This window comes from Rhinolophus ferrumequinum, chromosome 5 (assembly GCF_004115265.2).
Source record: "Rhinolophus ferrumequinum isolate MPI-CBG mRhiFer1 chromosome 5, mRhiFer1_v1.p, whole genome shotgun sequence".
Taxonomy (NCBI): domain Eukaryota; kingdom Metazoa; phylum Chordata; class Mammalia; order Chiroptera; family Rhinolophidae; genus Rhinolophus; species Rhinolophus ferrumequinum.
This window is the reverse complement of record NC_046288.1, coordinates 55470761-55485452: the sequence shown is the minus strand read 5'-3', so window position 1 is coordinate 55485452 and position 14692 is coordinate 55470761. Positions and strand designations below refer to the sequence as shown.

The 14692-nt window shown below is 39.5% G+C and overlaps 1 protein-coding gene across 2 annotated transcripts in view; it reads left to right on the top strand.

The window, feature by feature from the left end:
- Positions 1-990: 990 nt before the first annotated feature.
- PPA2 (inorganic pyrophosphatase 2) overlaps positions 991-14692 on the top strand; it is an 87613-nt gene continuing 73911 nt past the window's right edge. The window contains exons 1-2 of one of the 2 annotated variants that reach the window (XM_033106249.1): positions 991-1232; positions 14438-14502. In XM_033106249.1, coding sequence (XP_032962140.1) covers positions 1058-1232; positions 14438-14502 — 240 coding nt within the window. In that variant the 5' untranslated portion in view covers positions 991-1057. The remainder of the gene's footprint in view (positions 1233-14437; positions 14503-14692) is intronic. The other variant, XM_033106248.1, reaches the window with a different exon arrangement.

Genomic DNA, 14692 nt, shown 5'->3' with positions numbered 1-14692 from the left:
CATTTGCTTTGAAAGTTTTCATTTCTAATTTTAAAAATCTTATATAATGCTCTCTTCAGGATTCTCTCACTCCAATATATTGAGACTTGACCTTTACATAATTAACCATGTTTTGACAACAAGGAGGTAACTGTTGACTCTGAGAAGGTGGAGGAAGCGTTTGCTCTGAGATGAGGAAAGAATATGAAGAAGTAGAGACAGTGCCTATAGACAACTGTTTCCACAAGTTTTTCTGGCAAGTCGATAACCAGAATTTCATATGCTAATGAGAAAGATTTGGTAGAGAGAGAGTTCCAGGAGCAATTTAGTTCAACAACAAAGGTGCCACGATTATATGAAAGGTATGATGGCACATCCTGCAAATATATTAAACCTTGAGTATTAAATGCTTGGGATGTTAACAACCCAGTGGGCTAGTTAAGGTGAAATAGGGAATATGATAGGTTCACAAACATATAGGTACAGCACTAAGTGCCATTGTAAAGACATGGAAGGATAAATTGCCTTTATTTGGGTTAAACAGGAAAGGGTTTTGTGGAGATGGACCTTATTGTTTTTTGCTCTATAAGTCAGTGTCAAGGTCACGTCCTCAGAAGGAGGCCTGATCATTATGTCTCATAACGCTTTTGTGTGTGTGTGCATGCTTGTCGCCTACATTGGGGGGGGGGTCTGGAGAAGCGCCAGGCACAGAATAATCACTCAATACACTATCACTATAATAAAAATATTATGATAGTAAATATTGACTGGTTGAGTAAAGAAACAAATGCATGTATGCAATAATAAGTGGCAGTGAGCTCCTCAGGGAGCGGAGGGTGGGCCTCGTCTTGCTCATCTTTGAACCTTGGTCTCGCTGCGGTTACAGGGCGCATTACTGGCAATTCGCTGGGCGCTCTGATTTCTCTGATCTGAGTCTCCAGGGCCAGCCGCACCTGGGCGGGGATCTAGATCCTAGTCCCGAGCTGGGAGTGCCAACTCCGGGCGATAGGGGGCGCCGGCGCGCGGCCGGGCCGAGCCCGGGCACCACGCCGCGCGGAGCCCTACAGCGGTGGACGCCATGCTCGCGCTGCTGCCGCTGCTGCGTACGAGCTGGAGCAGGCGCGCGGGCTCCCTGGTCGCCATCCGCCTGCCTGGTGGCGTGAGCGCCGGGGACGGGCTGTGGCGTGCCATGAGCCGGTACCGCACGGAGGGGCGCGGCCAGCCCCACTCGCCGGGGTACCGCCTCTTCTTCAGTAAGTAGCGCGCCGGGCCCGCCGCGCGGCGCGCCGGAGGAGGTTCGGGTGGGACCTGTGCTGCCCGCGCGGCCTCCCTCCCTTTCCGCTTCGGGCCCGTCCCTGTGGCCGCGCGGTCCAGGCCACCTTCCCGCGCGAGCCGAGCCCTGAGAGATGCCTGCGAGGGGAGCATCGGCCTCATTCCCCAGAGGCGGAGCCCAGACGCAGGGCGGCAGGTGGCGGCATTGTCGCCCTGGGCGCGGCCAGCCGCCCTCCCAGAGCCGCGCAGTCACTCCGCTGCGGCTCCGCACGTATTAGCGGAACTCCGGCGGCTGCTCTGAGTTCCGGTAACTGATTTATGAAAGCGAAGGCGCAGAGCCCGCCCTCCAGCCCGCCCTCTCGGTGCGCGTAACCAAGCTCCTCCTCGTGAGGGCTGCCTGCAGTCAAAGAAGCAGGCGGAACTTTGGAGATGTCTAGTCCACCGGTGCTGCTTTGTCAAGAGGACTGTGATGAAGGATCGCCCAGGGTCATGAATTTACACTCCTAAGTTTACTCCTTGAATGCGGACCACGATCAGGCGCCTCCCTGGCTCCAGGGTGGTCCCTCCCCCACCCCCCAATCGCCCCAAATTGAGCAAACCTAGATGGCGAAGGACTTTTAGGATACTAAGACTTGGCCCACTAAAGCCGGAAAAGACCCAGATCTCAGTTATTCTCTACACCCAGATATTTCACTGTGGGGTTAGCTATAACCTGAAAATAGCGAAGTTGGTTGAGTTGCCTTCATGCTTCAATGACTTCAGAACCCCGAGGGGGGTAGTTCCTTTTTTTTCTATAAAGTCGGCCTTGCTTTATTGCCCACCTGTTAGGAGCACCAATTCTGGCGGCTTTCAGATCTAAGCTTGAATCCTGGATTCTTCAAGTCTTAGCTGTGGCCTCCGACAAGTTTCTTAACTTCCTACGCCTTGGTTTTTCTGATCTGTAAAATAGGGCTGTAAGAATTACCTGACACAGTGGATGTAAAGTGATTAGGCACAGGACCTAGAATATAAATTACTACTGTTAATAATACATGTAGTCATTATTGATATCTGCACTTTATAAAATGTTTACATGTATCTGACCTGAGCTTAAGGTCGAGGAGTATTTTATAGGAGAGAAAACTGAGCTTGCTTCAAGTTTTGTGATTATAATGCAACGGGTACTAAAATTACCATTTTCTTCAAAATTGGTTGCTTTTTTTTGCTCCATGCTACTACCTATTTTTCATACTTGTTGGTCAAGACTGATCAGGTAGACAGGAACCCTTGACAAGAAGTCCCACATTTCTGAACGGGTTGTGTTCCAAAAGGTTACAATATGATGATTATTGGTAACAGTTTTCCATAGAAACAGTGTTGTAAAATGGCAGTTAGGTTTTTAAGCAGATAAAAGCATGTCCAATGCAAGATGCGGTGAAAGTACTCTACATTTGCAATAAGAACAGTAATTAATATTAGACAAAAAATAGTATTTATGAAGTCTGCTTGGCACTGTTAGGCATGGGAGGCATTGAGGGGATTTAATTATGGGCCCTGCTATCATGAGATTCATAATAACAACAAAATTAATTAAGGAAAATACAAAACCACTGAAAAATACTTTGCTTGAATGTTGGTTGAGAAAAAAGCACTTTTGAGGAGCCTGGAGCATATGGTGTAGCTGACAAGTACTGGCTCTAGAAGGGAGAGTTCTAGGCCTTAATCCGGGCTCTGCCATGAACTCACTGTGCTGTTGGGCAGGTGATTGCCTCCTGCCTTTCTCACCGGGCCTGTTTCTTCAGCTGTAAAATGAAGCAGTTAGCCTAGCATTGATCTTCAAGGTCCTTCTCAGCGCTGATATTCTTTGAAGGCTTTGGATGAATAATAGATACTCTAAGGATCTCTATTGAGGTAGGGTCCTGAGGCTGTATTGTATTAGGTTGATTGGCCTCACGGTGGCTGGGTTCTTTAGCTACAAGTGTATCTCAGATTCATGCTTTTTCTGTAAGTAGAACGCCACAGATAAAATATTTTTTCCCCACTCAGTTGGGATAAACAGCAGACAAGAAGAAAAAAAGATTCTACTGGGGTAAATGGGCAAGAATTGGAAGAAAGGAGAGTGTGGTTTTGAAGAGGGGCGGGGTGATGAGGTAGTAATTGGCAGGTATGTTGGGTTAAACAATTCCTGAACTAAACACCAGATGGCAGCCTTGGCCCAGGACTGTTGGCCCAGTACTTGCTGGAAGGGGTAGGATAAAGTAATAGGAAGCCAGCCCCTTTAGGGTAAGGGGGTAAGGGAAAAACAGTGAACAAATTGCTCGTTATAAAGATGGTCTTATTTGGTATTTTTAACTCTGGCAGAGTCTGCATGCAGTACTAGGGTGAAATTCTCTCCCACTTCGAAGAAAAACAGGAGTATAGCCCTATTTGGCTGAAAAGTGTCGTTCAGCATTTCCAAATGTATACCAATATACATGTGAAATACTAGTGCAGTGGAAGGTTGGTCATTTTTGAGCTTCATCTCTGTAAATGGTTTCTCTCTACTGCCATTCAGAAGAATCAGAATAAATGATTGATGTAGACTTTTTTTTTGTTTTGTTTTTGTTTTTTCCCTTTTAATCGGTGTTGAATTTTGTAGCAACAGTATTGAAGTGGGAAGACAAGATGATACAGGAACAAGAACGTCCTGGTGGAATCATCAGGCCTCCGTGGTGCCAGCCCTGGCCCTGTCGGTAACTTCTCTGTGGCCTTGAGTGTCATTTAACCTCTCCGTACCTCATTTTATTAAACCATGAAAAGAAGAGATTGGACTAGATGATCATTTTCCAAACTGTGCTGAGTTGAGCACAAGTATCCCATGGGATGTTACTAGGTTTTCTTTTTAAAAAAGGACTTCGTGGTTTAATGAATTAGCAGAACACTTCCCATTTTATCGCCGCCTTGGAGAGTCACCATGTGCCTATTAAAGTCCTGGGAAATTCTAAGGTAACTTGTCCCAAAGTTACTTTAGAGTTACCTCTGGGGCTTTGGAGCCCCAGAGCCCCTGTTTCTCACAATATTTTTTAGCATCTTAGTGAGTCTTAGAGTTTCATGGAATTTAGTTTGGGAAGTGCTGAATGAGAAGATTTCTGAAACCTCCACAAGCAAGTGTGTGGTGGGAACAGTTCTAGTCTAATAATCAGAACACTTAGGTTGTAGGCCTGGCTCCACCATCTTGGGTGTCACTTGACATCCCTTAGCTGAATTTCTCCACCTGGAAAATAAGGATAGCACTAATAATTTTTCAGAATTGCTGTGGCAGTAAATGAGACTGTGTAAAGATTATCAGTGTCTCACACATGGTAGATATTTAATATATGTTATTTCTTTTTTCCTTTTGACTTTAAGATACGAGACCAAAATTCTTATTGTTCTATTCTGTGAAGGGTGAAAACAGTGGGATGGGGATAAAATTGAATATTTTAAATTTATTAATTCCTAGGTCTCAGAGTTTTAATGGATACTGCCCTGTAGGCTTAAATTACTTGTGAAATCATAATGCAGTTAGACTTATTTACATGGGACCAAAGACTGCATGTCAATATTCCTTTGATACCTGAATATTTTTGCTTATTTTGTTTTGTTACTTGCTTGAAAATTCACTGTTTTAGATTTTTAAATTTCTTAAAGGATGGGGAGAAACTGCTTTTCGTAATTTGGATTTTTGTTTCTATGGGTAGGTGACTGGTTCACTTAGAGAAACAGTGCTATGGATAATTGCTTTTATTTAGCATGAGGATGAATTACGCAGTTCTTTAAGAATGAATTTGTTTTATCCTTTACAGTAAGCATATACTTGAAACTACTGTCTCCTTTTTTAAGTACATCATTTAAGTAATAGGTAGAAACTGTCATTGAGTGTACCATACATTTGGACCTGATAAATTTGCCTGTGAATAATCCACAAAATATTTGTTTGATCCTTATAACCTTTTTTGTTAGTTGGCCCATATTATAGAAGTTGAATTGACACAGTAGAACATAATGGTTATTGTGTGAATATAGAAAATTATATTTATTTGTTTTTTTGCTTTGCCAGTTTCCAGTAGGAATCACTGTAAATGGTTTCAGTAATAGTATGTAGTAGTATGTTGGTACTTGACATACATGAGGCTATTTGGTGTATATACATAAAATCACATAAGATTTCATATTCTATTCAATTTTCTCACTTGCTAATATGAGAGAAGAACGTACAGATAACTTAAAAATTATAGAAGAGTCTCATCTCAGTCCAGTTGAAGGGAGAGTTTTGATACTGTTTGGCAATACCCAGTGTATGTTGAAGGGCCTGCTGAATTCATTAGGTTATGCCTAGGCACGCAGCCTGCTTTTTACAAGAGTGGCCTAGACCAGGTGGCAGGGAGACTACAATTGTTTATCTTATCTCCCTCCTAATAAACATCGTATCAAAGTGATAGTAAGTGAATAAAAAAGATAGCCCTAAAACAAAAAATAAGGAGCCATCAGTGGTGGAAATTTCATAATCTTTATAAAAGATGAAAACCAGATGGAGGTTTGGTTTTCGGTGAAGCAGCATAGAGGGCATCACAGCTTAAGCGTATGTGCTAAGATGCTGAAATGCTTTGCAAACCTTAGGTTGTTGTGGACATGTTGATGTTGTAGGAGAGAGAAGGTGAGAGTGATGTGGAGCTTAACTCGGGGATTAATTGAAGTTCTATTATGGAATAGCACACATATGTTTACCATGCAGGCTTGGGGCTGGGGGAAAGGGCTAGTTCCTTCTGTAGAAGCTGAAGAAAGTGTTTGGGGGGCAAGTCAGACAACCTGATGATGTTGTTCCCCCAGCAGACCTCTCTGCATTCTGGCACTTAGAAATTCCCCAGGGTAACAGCCAGCTTCCTACCTGCATGTCCACAGGAAGCTGGCTCTGCAGCAAGCCTCTCCTTGAACACATCAGTTTTTCCAATAAGTGTTTCTAGTCTCTTACTCCTAAAGATAAACCAATTAGTCAAGGATCACCTTCAGTCAGGCTTTCATCACTGCAGCTCTACCAGACTGCTTTTGTCAAGGCCACAAGCTGACCTCTAGGTGACAAATTTCATGATCAATTTTGAGTCCTTGGGTGTCCAGTAGTACTTTTCACAGCTGATCACTTTCTCTCCTTTAAAACCCCTTTTTCTTTTTGTCTCTGGGGCAATGCTGTCTCTTAGTTATCCTATTTTGATAGCTTCCCCTTCAGCAGTCTCCCCTGCTGGATTCCTCTGTATTTCTGAACTCTAACCACACTCCAGGGCTCAGTCCTTGGCACACTTTTCTGTCTGTTCTCTCTCAAGTAGGGGTTGGCAAACTTTTCCAATAAAGGGTCAGAGAGGCAATTTGTTAGGCCTTGCAGGCAGGCTCTACAAGTCTGTATCACTGCTGCTCGGCTCTGTTATTGTAGTGCAGAGCGACCAGAGATACCATGCGTAGCTATGGCTGTGTTCCTACTAACTGTATTTACAAAAATAAAACAGGCTGTGGGCTGGATTTGGCCCGGAAGCCTGAGTTTCCTGACTTGCTACTGCTCTAGGTGATCCCATCAAGTCCCTTAGCTTTAGATAACCTGTATGCTTCCCAGATTTGTAATATTAAGCCCCAGTCTCTTCTTGAACTCAAAATTTATACATCCAACTTTCCACTCTGAATTCCTACTTAAATGCCTACGAAACATCTTGAAGTTAACGTGTGCAAACCAGAAACCCTGACCCAATAACCTAGGAACCTTCTTGTTGCTTGTCTTAACTCTTACCCCATGTCTGGTTCAATAGTCTCTTTCCTTTGCTCTGTTTTTAAATGTACCCGGAAGACAATTACTTCTCTCCGCTTCAACCCCTGCCACTTGCTCCATGTCACCGTCATCTTTCACATGACTGGTAGCCTCCTGATCCTTTACCCTGCTTCCACCCCGGTCCCCCTGCAGTCTGCTTTCCACACATTAGTCACCTTGATCCTTTAAAAATCTAAGTCAGATCATGCCCAGAGTCTGCTCAAAACCCCAGTGGCTTTCCATTTCAGTCAGAATAAATTTTACGTATTTCCCAGAGACCCTGTGTGACCTAATATGGAGCTTCCTCTGTGAATTCATCCCTTACCACTCTTCTCTTTGATTCTTATGCTCCAGTCACCCTGACCTCCTCGCTTCTTCTCACACGTGCTGTGTGTGTTCTCGCCTCAGCAGCGCTGTGCTTCCTGTGCCTGTGCTGTTCCTCCCTAGGTGTCCACTTGACCCACTTCCTCACTTCATGCAGCTCTGTGCTGAATGGTTCCCAGCAGAGAGAGAGATTCCCTGGCCTTTCTACATTTAAAATAGTATCCCCTGCCATTATTCTCTCTTTTCTTGCCCTGATTAGTTTTCCTTTATGGTGCTTATTGTACCTGATACAGTAAAAACATACTTGTATTCATTGCTTCTCTAACCCTTCCCCCTTCCCCAGGACATAAGTTCCCTAAGAACAGGACATTTATATACCTAGTACCTAAAACAGTGTTTGGTATAGTATTTGTTTTCAGTGAATATTTACTGCATGGGTGAATTTATGGAGACCTTATAAATTAAATGGGAAAATAAGAAAGTAGAAAGAAGAGAACTTGAATTTTAAAAAGTCAAATGGATGTTGTCTGAGATTTTAGAAGCTATTGCATCCATTAAAATGAAAAAGAGGGCAATCAAAGAACAAGAACTCTTGGAAATTAAAGCATAATTGTTAAGACAAAGAACTCAGTAGAAGGTGTACTGGGTTGAATGGTGTTCTGTTGTTTCAAGCCACCAAGTTTCTGGTAATTTCTCTTGGTAGTCCTAGAAAATTAAAACAGAAAAGTTAGAATATAAGGTAAAGAAATCTACCAGAAGGTTTGAATAAAATGTCAGGAAAAGAAAAAAAAAATACGTAGAAAGGAGACATGGAGATTCAATCTAGGAAGTCCACCATTTGACTAATACGAGTTCCAGAAGGAAGGAACCAACACAATGGAGAAGAAATTATCAAAGGGATAACAGCAGAGACTTAAGAATTTAAGGACCCGAGTATTCTGAGTCCCAGACACAACTGTGCAATCTCAGAAGATCAAAAGTAGTGAAGAAAACCCTAAAAGTCCTGGGGTGGGGAGACAGAGAGGAAGGGAGAACAGGTCACTTGAAAAGGAATGAGAACTAAACTGGTATCTGAGACTTACCGGCGACACTGAATGCTCAACGCTTGAATGCTTGAAGACTGGAGTAATGCCTTCAAACTTCTGAAAGAAAATAATTTTTTAGAATTCTCTGCCCACATAACCATTAATCTAGGGTGAAGGTTGAAGGATGACATTTTGGACATTTAAGGACTTAGGAAATGTACCTCAGATGCAACCTTACTTACAGAACATAAGTTAGGGATATGCTTCTGCAAAAACAAGTAAGTAAACCAAAAAAGATGATTGCATGGGGTCCCTAAAACAGTGGATCTAAACTAAAGACCAAAGAAGCATATTCTTAGGATGCCAAGCAAGCATTCCGGCCAGATTGAAGCAGGAGGGTAGATTTCCAAAGGGAGCTATTTGGATAAAGAGAGGATTCATAATTTTGATGGTGTCTGTGAGGCATTCGAATAATTTATAGATACGATTATGACTCACAATGGAAGAAAAATAATTAAAAGTACAAGTCAAAATACAAGCTAAACAAGAAAGGAAATTTAATTTTAACTTTCTACTTGGCTAAAAATCAGCACATAGACAGTGTTTCTCAAACTTGCCTGAGTGTAAGAATTATTTGAGTTTGCACACTAAAAATATAGATATGCATATTTTTCTCCTTAAGATTCTGATTAACTAGCATGAATGAAATGGGGGTCCAGAGATCTGTTTAACAAGCGCTCCAGCTTTTTATAATCTGTAGAAAAATTTTGGAAATATAGTTGCCCATTGAACAAGACAGGGTTAGGAGTACAGACTCTCTGTGCAATCGAAAATCTGTGTATAACTTGTGAACTCCTTGCAAACTTAACTACTGATAACCTACTGTTGACTGGAAGCCTTACCGGTAATGTAAACAATAGATTAACAAATACTTTGTATGTTATATGTATTATATACTGTATTCTTACAATAAAGTAAACTAGAGAAAACAATCACAAGGAAGAGAAAATACAGTTACAGTTTTTATTTTAAAAATCTGCGTATAAGTGGACCCACGCAGTTCAAGCCCTTGTTGTTCAAGGGTCAACTGTGTACCAACAGGAGAAGCATAGAAAATTCGATGTGATTATAGAACATTTTATTAAGCCTTGAAATGAAAATATAAAAGTGCAGGAGACAAAAATTAGAAGAATGAGGAAAGAACAGTAAAAATCTGGTTAGTAGAGTCAGGAAATACTGTATATGTTTGGTGGAACAAAGAACAAATCTATAAAGTGTAAAGATTAGCTAGTGGAGAATTTAATAGGAATAGATTGGGGTCAAATGAACTAAACTTACCTTATTGCAATCAGTAGATAATTTCTAAAAGTGATAAAACTAATCATAAATGTTTTTAGAGAAATGAAGATAATCACTAGACCTAAGTAAATTAAAGATGAAAATGTGTTGTTCTGATAGTGGAACTGTTGGAGAAAACTGTTGGGATTTTTATTTTCGTAACCATACACATGCATTGTTTTGTTTAAACAACAACAAAATAGAGATTTTTAAAAGTAAATTGGCAACAACTTGGTTTCAACTCTAAAGAAATAACCAGTCAGAGCTTCAGATAATGAAATTCTAACTTAAGATTTATCACTAAGTTATTCTGAGCCTCTGAGAAAGGTCTATCTCTAATGTGTGCTTCACTTCTATTATCTTTAAAAAGTGGCATACATTGCAACAACGCTTGCTGCATATACCACGTCTCTCTGTAAAATATGGATTACCCTTTCATTTTATAGAGGATCAGGCTAGATAGGGCATATCTTTAAATTCACTGTTGCAGAATCTTAATACTTTAAATGGAGCATAATAGCATACTAATAGCACTGACCTGAGAAAACATTTAATGGAAGGTTCTGATCCTTCCTTTGTGCCTTCGGTCAGTGATTAGCTCTCCAATTGTGCTTAGAGGACTCGTGTGTGTTAAGCTTACAGGCTAGTGTTGCTGCTGATGGCGTACGTGCCCTCTCTTAGCTGTGGGCATAACTCACTTTTATATCCCAGCATCTAGTACCTTGCCTTTTACATGCTAAATCGTGTATTTCTTAGTTGAAGAAAATAGAAAAAATAAGATTCTGAAAAATTGAGTGACTTTATCAAGCTCAGTAACTAGAAATCAGGCTCTTGGCCTCTGTATTCATTGCTCCTGTGTGAATTGATTGGTATATTCCCCACCAAAAAGCATTGTTACTGTCTGAGATCTAAGGCCATATTTTTATATTTTCAGAAATCTTTTTTTCTTCATTATTGCATTATCATTTATATTCTCATGATCCAAGTGGCTTTTAGTAGATATGGTTATCTGAGTCAGACCATTCACTCATTTATACTCTCTTTACTTCCCTAAATGGCAATTAAAAATTGCCTTACTCTTACCTTACTATTTGAATATAATACTATTTAAATCCCAATTTACAGAGCACTTCTCACAGACCTTTAGCTCTTAGCGATCACCACTCAGTTGTCCTGTGTTTTCCCCAGCCTTGAGTAACACGCACTCAGTTTACACCTTACAAGTTTGTTGGGGACGTGTCCCAAGTTAACAGGAGCATTGGAACTTTAGGGAAATTTAACAACAGATCAATGTGCTAGAGATATCATTTACTCTTAATTAAAAAGGCAGCACAGCTATTCTGTCATTTGTCCTATACTTTCTTAATTTTAATTATGAATGTAGTTGGTTTGGGTAGCGTCCGAATTCTTAGAGCTGAGATGTTTGTTAATTTCCATCCCACATGTAACAATTGAAGTAATCTGCTAAAGCACTGGATTTTTCTTTTCTTCAAAGTTCTACCTTATCTTTGTGACTTGAGGCAAATAAAAGAATCACAGGTTGATGGTTGCTCTTTGGAACACGAGCTTCCATTTATGTTAATATATATTTTTCTTAGCCTCCTGTTTTGCTCTATATTTATTTTTAAAATCACATACAGTAAAATTCACTCTTTTTGTGAACAATTCAGAGTTTTCATGGAAATATAGATTCATTTAAACACCGTCACAGTCAAGGTACAGAAAAGTTCATAATTCCAAAAAAATTTCCTTGTGGTCACTCTGAAAAGGCAATTCCACCCTCTGACCTTAACCCCTGGCAACCACTGATTTGTTTTTTATCCGTGTAGTTTTGCCTTTTCCAGAATGTCATTGTTTGTGTCTCGCTTCTTTCACTTGGTATAATGCTTTTCAGATTTATCCATTTTGTTGTGTATGTCAATAGTTCATTCCTTTTTATTGTGGACTAATATATTATTGAGTAAAACAGTACTGTATGGGTGTAACAGAGTTTATTTACCAGTTGGACATTTGGGTTATTTTCAGTTTTGGGTGATTTTTTAATAAAGCCGCTGTAAAGATTTGCTCAGAGGTGTTTGTGAACATAGTTTTCATTTCTCTTGGTCAAGTACTTAATAGGATTTCTATGTCATAGGTTTAACTTTATAAGGAACTGCCACCTGTTTTCCAAAGTGGCTGTACCATTTTCAGCTCCCACTACATTTTACTTTAGTGGAAAGTATGTAAATGTGACCCACTTAAATATCTTGCTTATTTATAGAAAAGTAAATAATTATGCATCAAACTGATAATTTTGTTTCTTGTGTTCTTTTTAAAAATTAATTACGTTTTTTCTTGTATTCTTAATTTTGCTTATAGGTGACTTAAAAGTCAGGCAGAGAATTTGAAATTCGATGTGATATGCAAAAGAGAAGTTGTGTTTTTTTTTTTTTAAGGTGCATCCTTTTTACTTGATGAACAGCTTTATAGATCATAGCAAGAGTTTTACAGACTTTCTCATCTTTTCCCTGCCTTGTGCACAGGAGTTGCTAGGGTGGAGAAAGAAACATTGCCTTAACAGTTTGGAGGGGACAATGAAATAGTAATAAAGATGATTGCTTAGCACTTATTTATTGAATGTCTACTAAGTGCTGGATACTGTTCTGGCTGTTGGTGATCCAGTAGAGAGCTTATAGAGCAAACAAAAACAAAAACTCCTTCTTTCTGGAACTTCAGTATAGTGATAAGTGCTAAGGAAAACCACACAGCACGAGAGGAGGGAGTAAGATTTTGGTACGGAGAGGGTCGTTAAGTTATATGCTTCTAATTTTATTGGACTGAAGCCAGGGCTTGTTTTTCTCTTTGTTTGTTTTGTTTGTTTGTTTGTTTGTTTGTTTAAAAACCTTCATCTTGGAATAATTTTAGATTTGGCAAAGTTGCAAAAATAGTACAGAATTCCAGTATATCCCTTACCAAGTTTCTCTTAATGTAACATCTTTCATTACCATTGTATATTTGTAAAAATTAAGAATATTGGTACATACTATTAACCAAACACCACATTTTATTAGGCTATCACTCATTTTTCCACTAATGGTGTTTTTCTGGTGCAAGATCCAATTCAAAATTCCACATTGCATTCAGTCATTATATTTCCTTAGTCTCCTCCAGTGTGTGACAATTTATCAGTCTCTCTTTTTATTCTTTTTTTCTTTTTTATGACCTTGAGACCTCTAAGAGTACTGGTTAGGGTATTTTGTAGAATGCCCCTCAGTTTGGGTTTGTCTGATGAATTTCTTATGATGAGACTGGCGTTACGGGTTTTTGGGAAGATTTCAACAGAAGTGAAGTACACTTCTCATCACTGCATATCAGGAGGCACATGCTGTCAACATGACTTATCACCAGTGGTTAACCTTGATACTTGGTTAAGGTTACTGTTTGTCACATTTCTCCGCTGTAATGTTTTTCCCTTTTCATAATTTACTCTTTGGAAGCCCGTCACTAAATCCAGTCACACTCAACAGGGATCGAGGGGGCCAGGTAAGCTTTACTTCTTAGAGGGTGAGACATCTACATACATTGCTTGGAATTTTTCTGTACGGAAGATTTGTCTCTTAGTTATTCAAATAATTTTTTTTTGTATTAGTGTGGACTTATATATATATTTATTTTATACTTTGGATTATAATCCAATACTTCATTGTTTATTTGGTTGTTCAGATTGTTCAACTTTGACCTCTGGGAGTTCTTTCAGGTTGGCTCCTATTTATCGCTGACATACCTCTAACCGTCTGTGTTTTGAGCACTTGGTTGATTTCTGGTACTGCTGCAGGCTCATCTTGTATAATCTTTGCCCCAACCTTAGAACCAGCCCCCTCTTCAAGAACCTGTAGTTCTTTCTTATTGGAGAATAGTATTTAGAAAGCAAGATTTGGGTACCAGGTATACTCATAGCTATTGGGGTGTCAGCCCATCCTTGTTTTATTTGTTAAAATATTTCTAAAGTCTAAATTTGAAAATTATGCCAGAGAGGTAGCAGGCCAGAAATAAAACATACCCTGACTTAGGAAATTACAAAGTGAAAAATTTATATGACTGTATTAAGCCCACCTTTTGGAAACAGATACATTCCAATAAAAGTGCATATTGAGTCACTGTAAGTATTTAAAACATGCATTTCAGTATGTAGTAAAAGTAAGATAGTTTCTGTTACTAAACTTTTCTTTTTAAAAACTTACCTTAATATTATTAATTTCCTTATCACTTTGAGTGGAAACAAGTTGTTTTCTTTGGGTAGGATGTTTAGACCTTTGTTTATATGGATTGTAGGTGGAAATTGGGAGTTCTGTTGTTAGGTTTCTCTTAGGGAAGTTGACATTAATTTTAATCCAATTTACTCATTAAAGACTCTCCTTTCAAAAGTGGGATTTTTCGTATTTGGGGTTCTAGTCTATTTTAGACATCTTCTGCTTTGGGTGTTTTAAGCCATTGGGATAAGTGATGATTTTAGCAACCCAAATATGGTTTATTTGGTATGTTTTCTCTTTGGTCATCAGGTTGGAGCAAATTTTAACAGTTGAATTAGACTTAGATTGGGAGTTAAAGTTAATTTTGGAAATACTTAAAAAAATTGTTTTAAAGTGGATAAAGGTATAATTGCTTTAAAGAACTGGATAGTTCATTGCTTTCATCCTGTTTTTTTGTTTTGTTTTGTTTTCTTCCTTTGCAGAGAATGAAGCTGGTCACTACATTTCCCCCTTTCATGATATTCCTCTGAAGGTGGATCCTATAGAGGTATTGTTTTAACTTGTTTGTGGGATAAAAACACATTTCTAGTATCACCATGAAATGCTTTTTAGAAGCATCTTGAAAGAATTTGGTCAGAAGTCAAGAAGGATAATGGAGTTATAACAGGATTGTAAGCCTCCTTCAAGAATTAGAATTTGTATGAGGATAATATTCTTTTAGTAGGACTTGGGGAGAA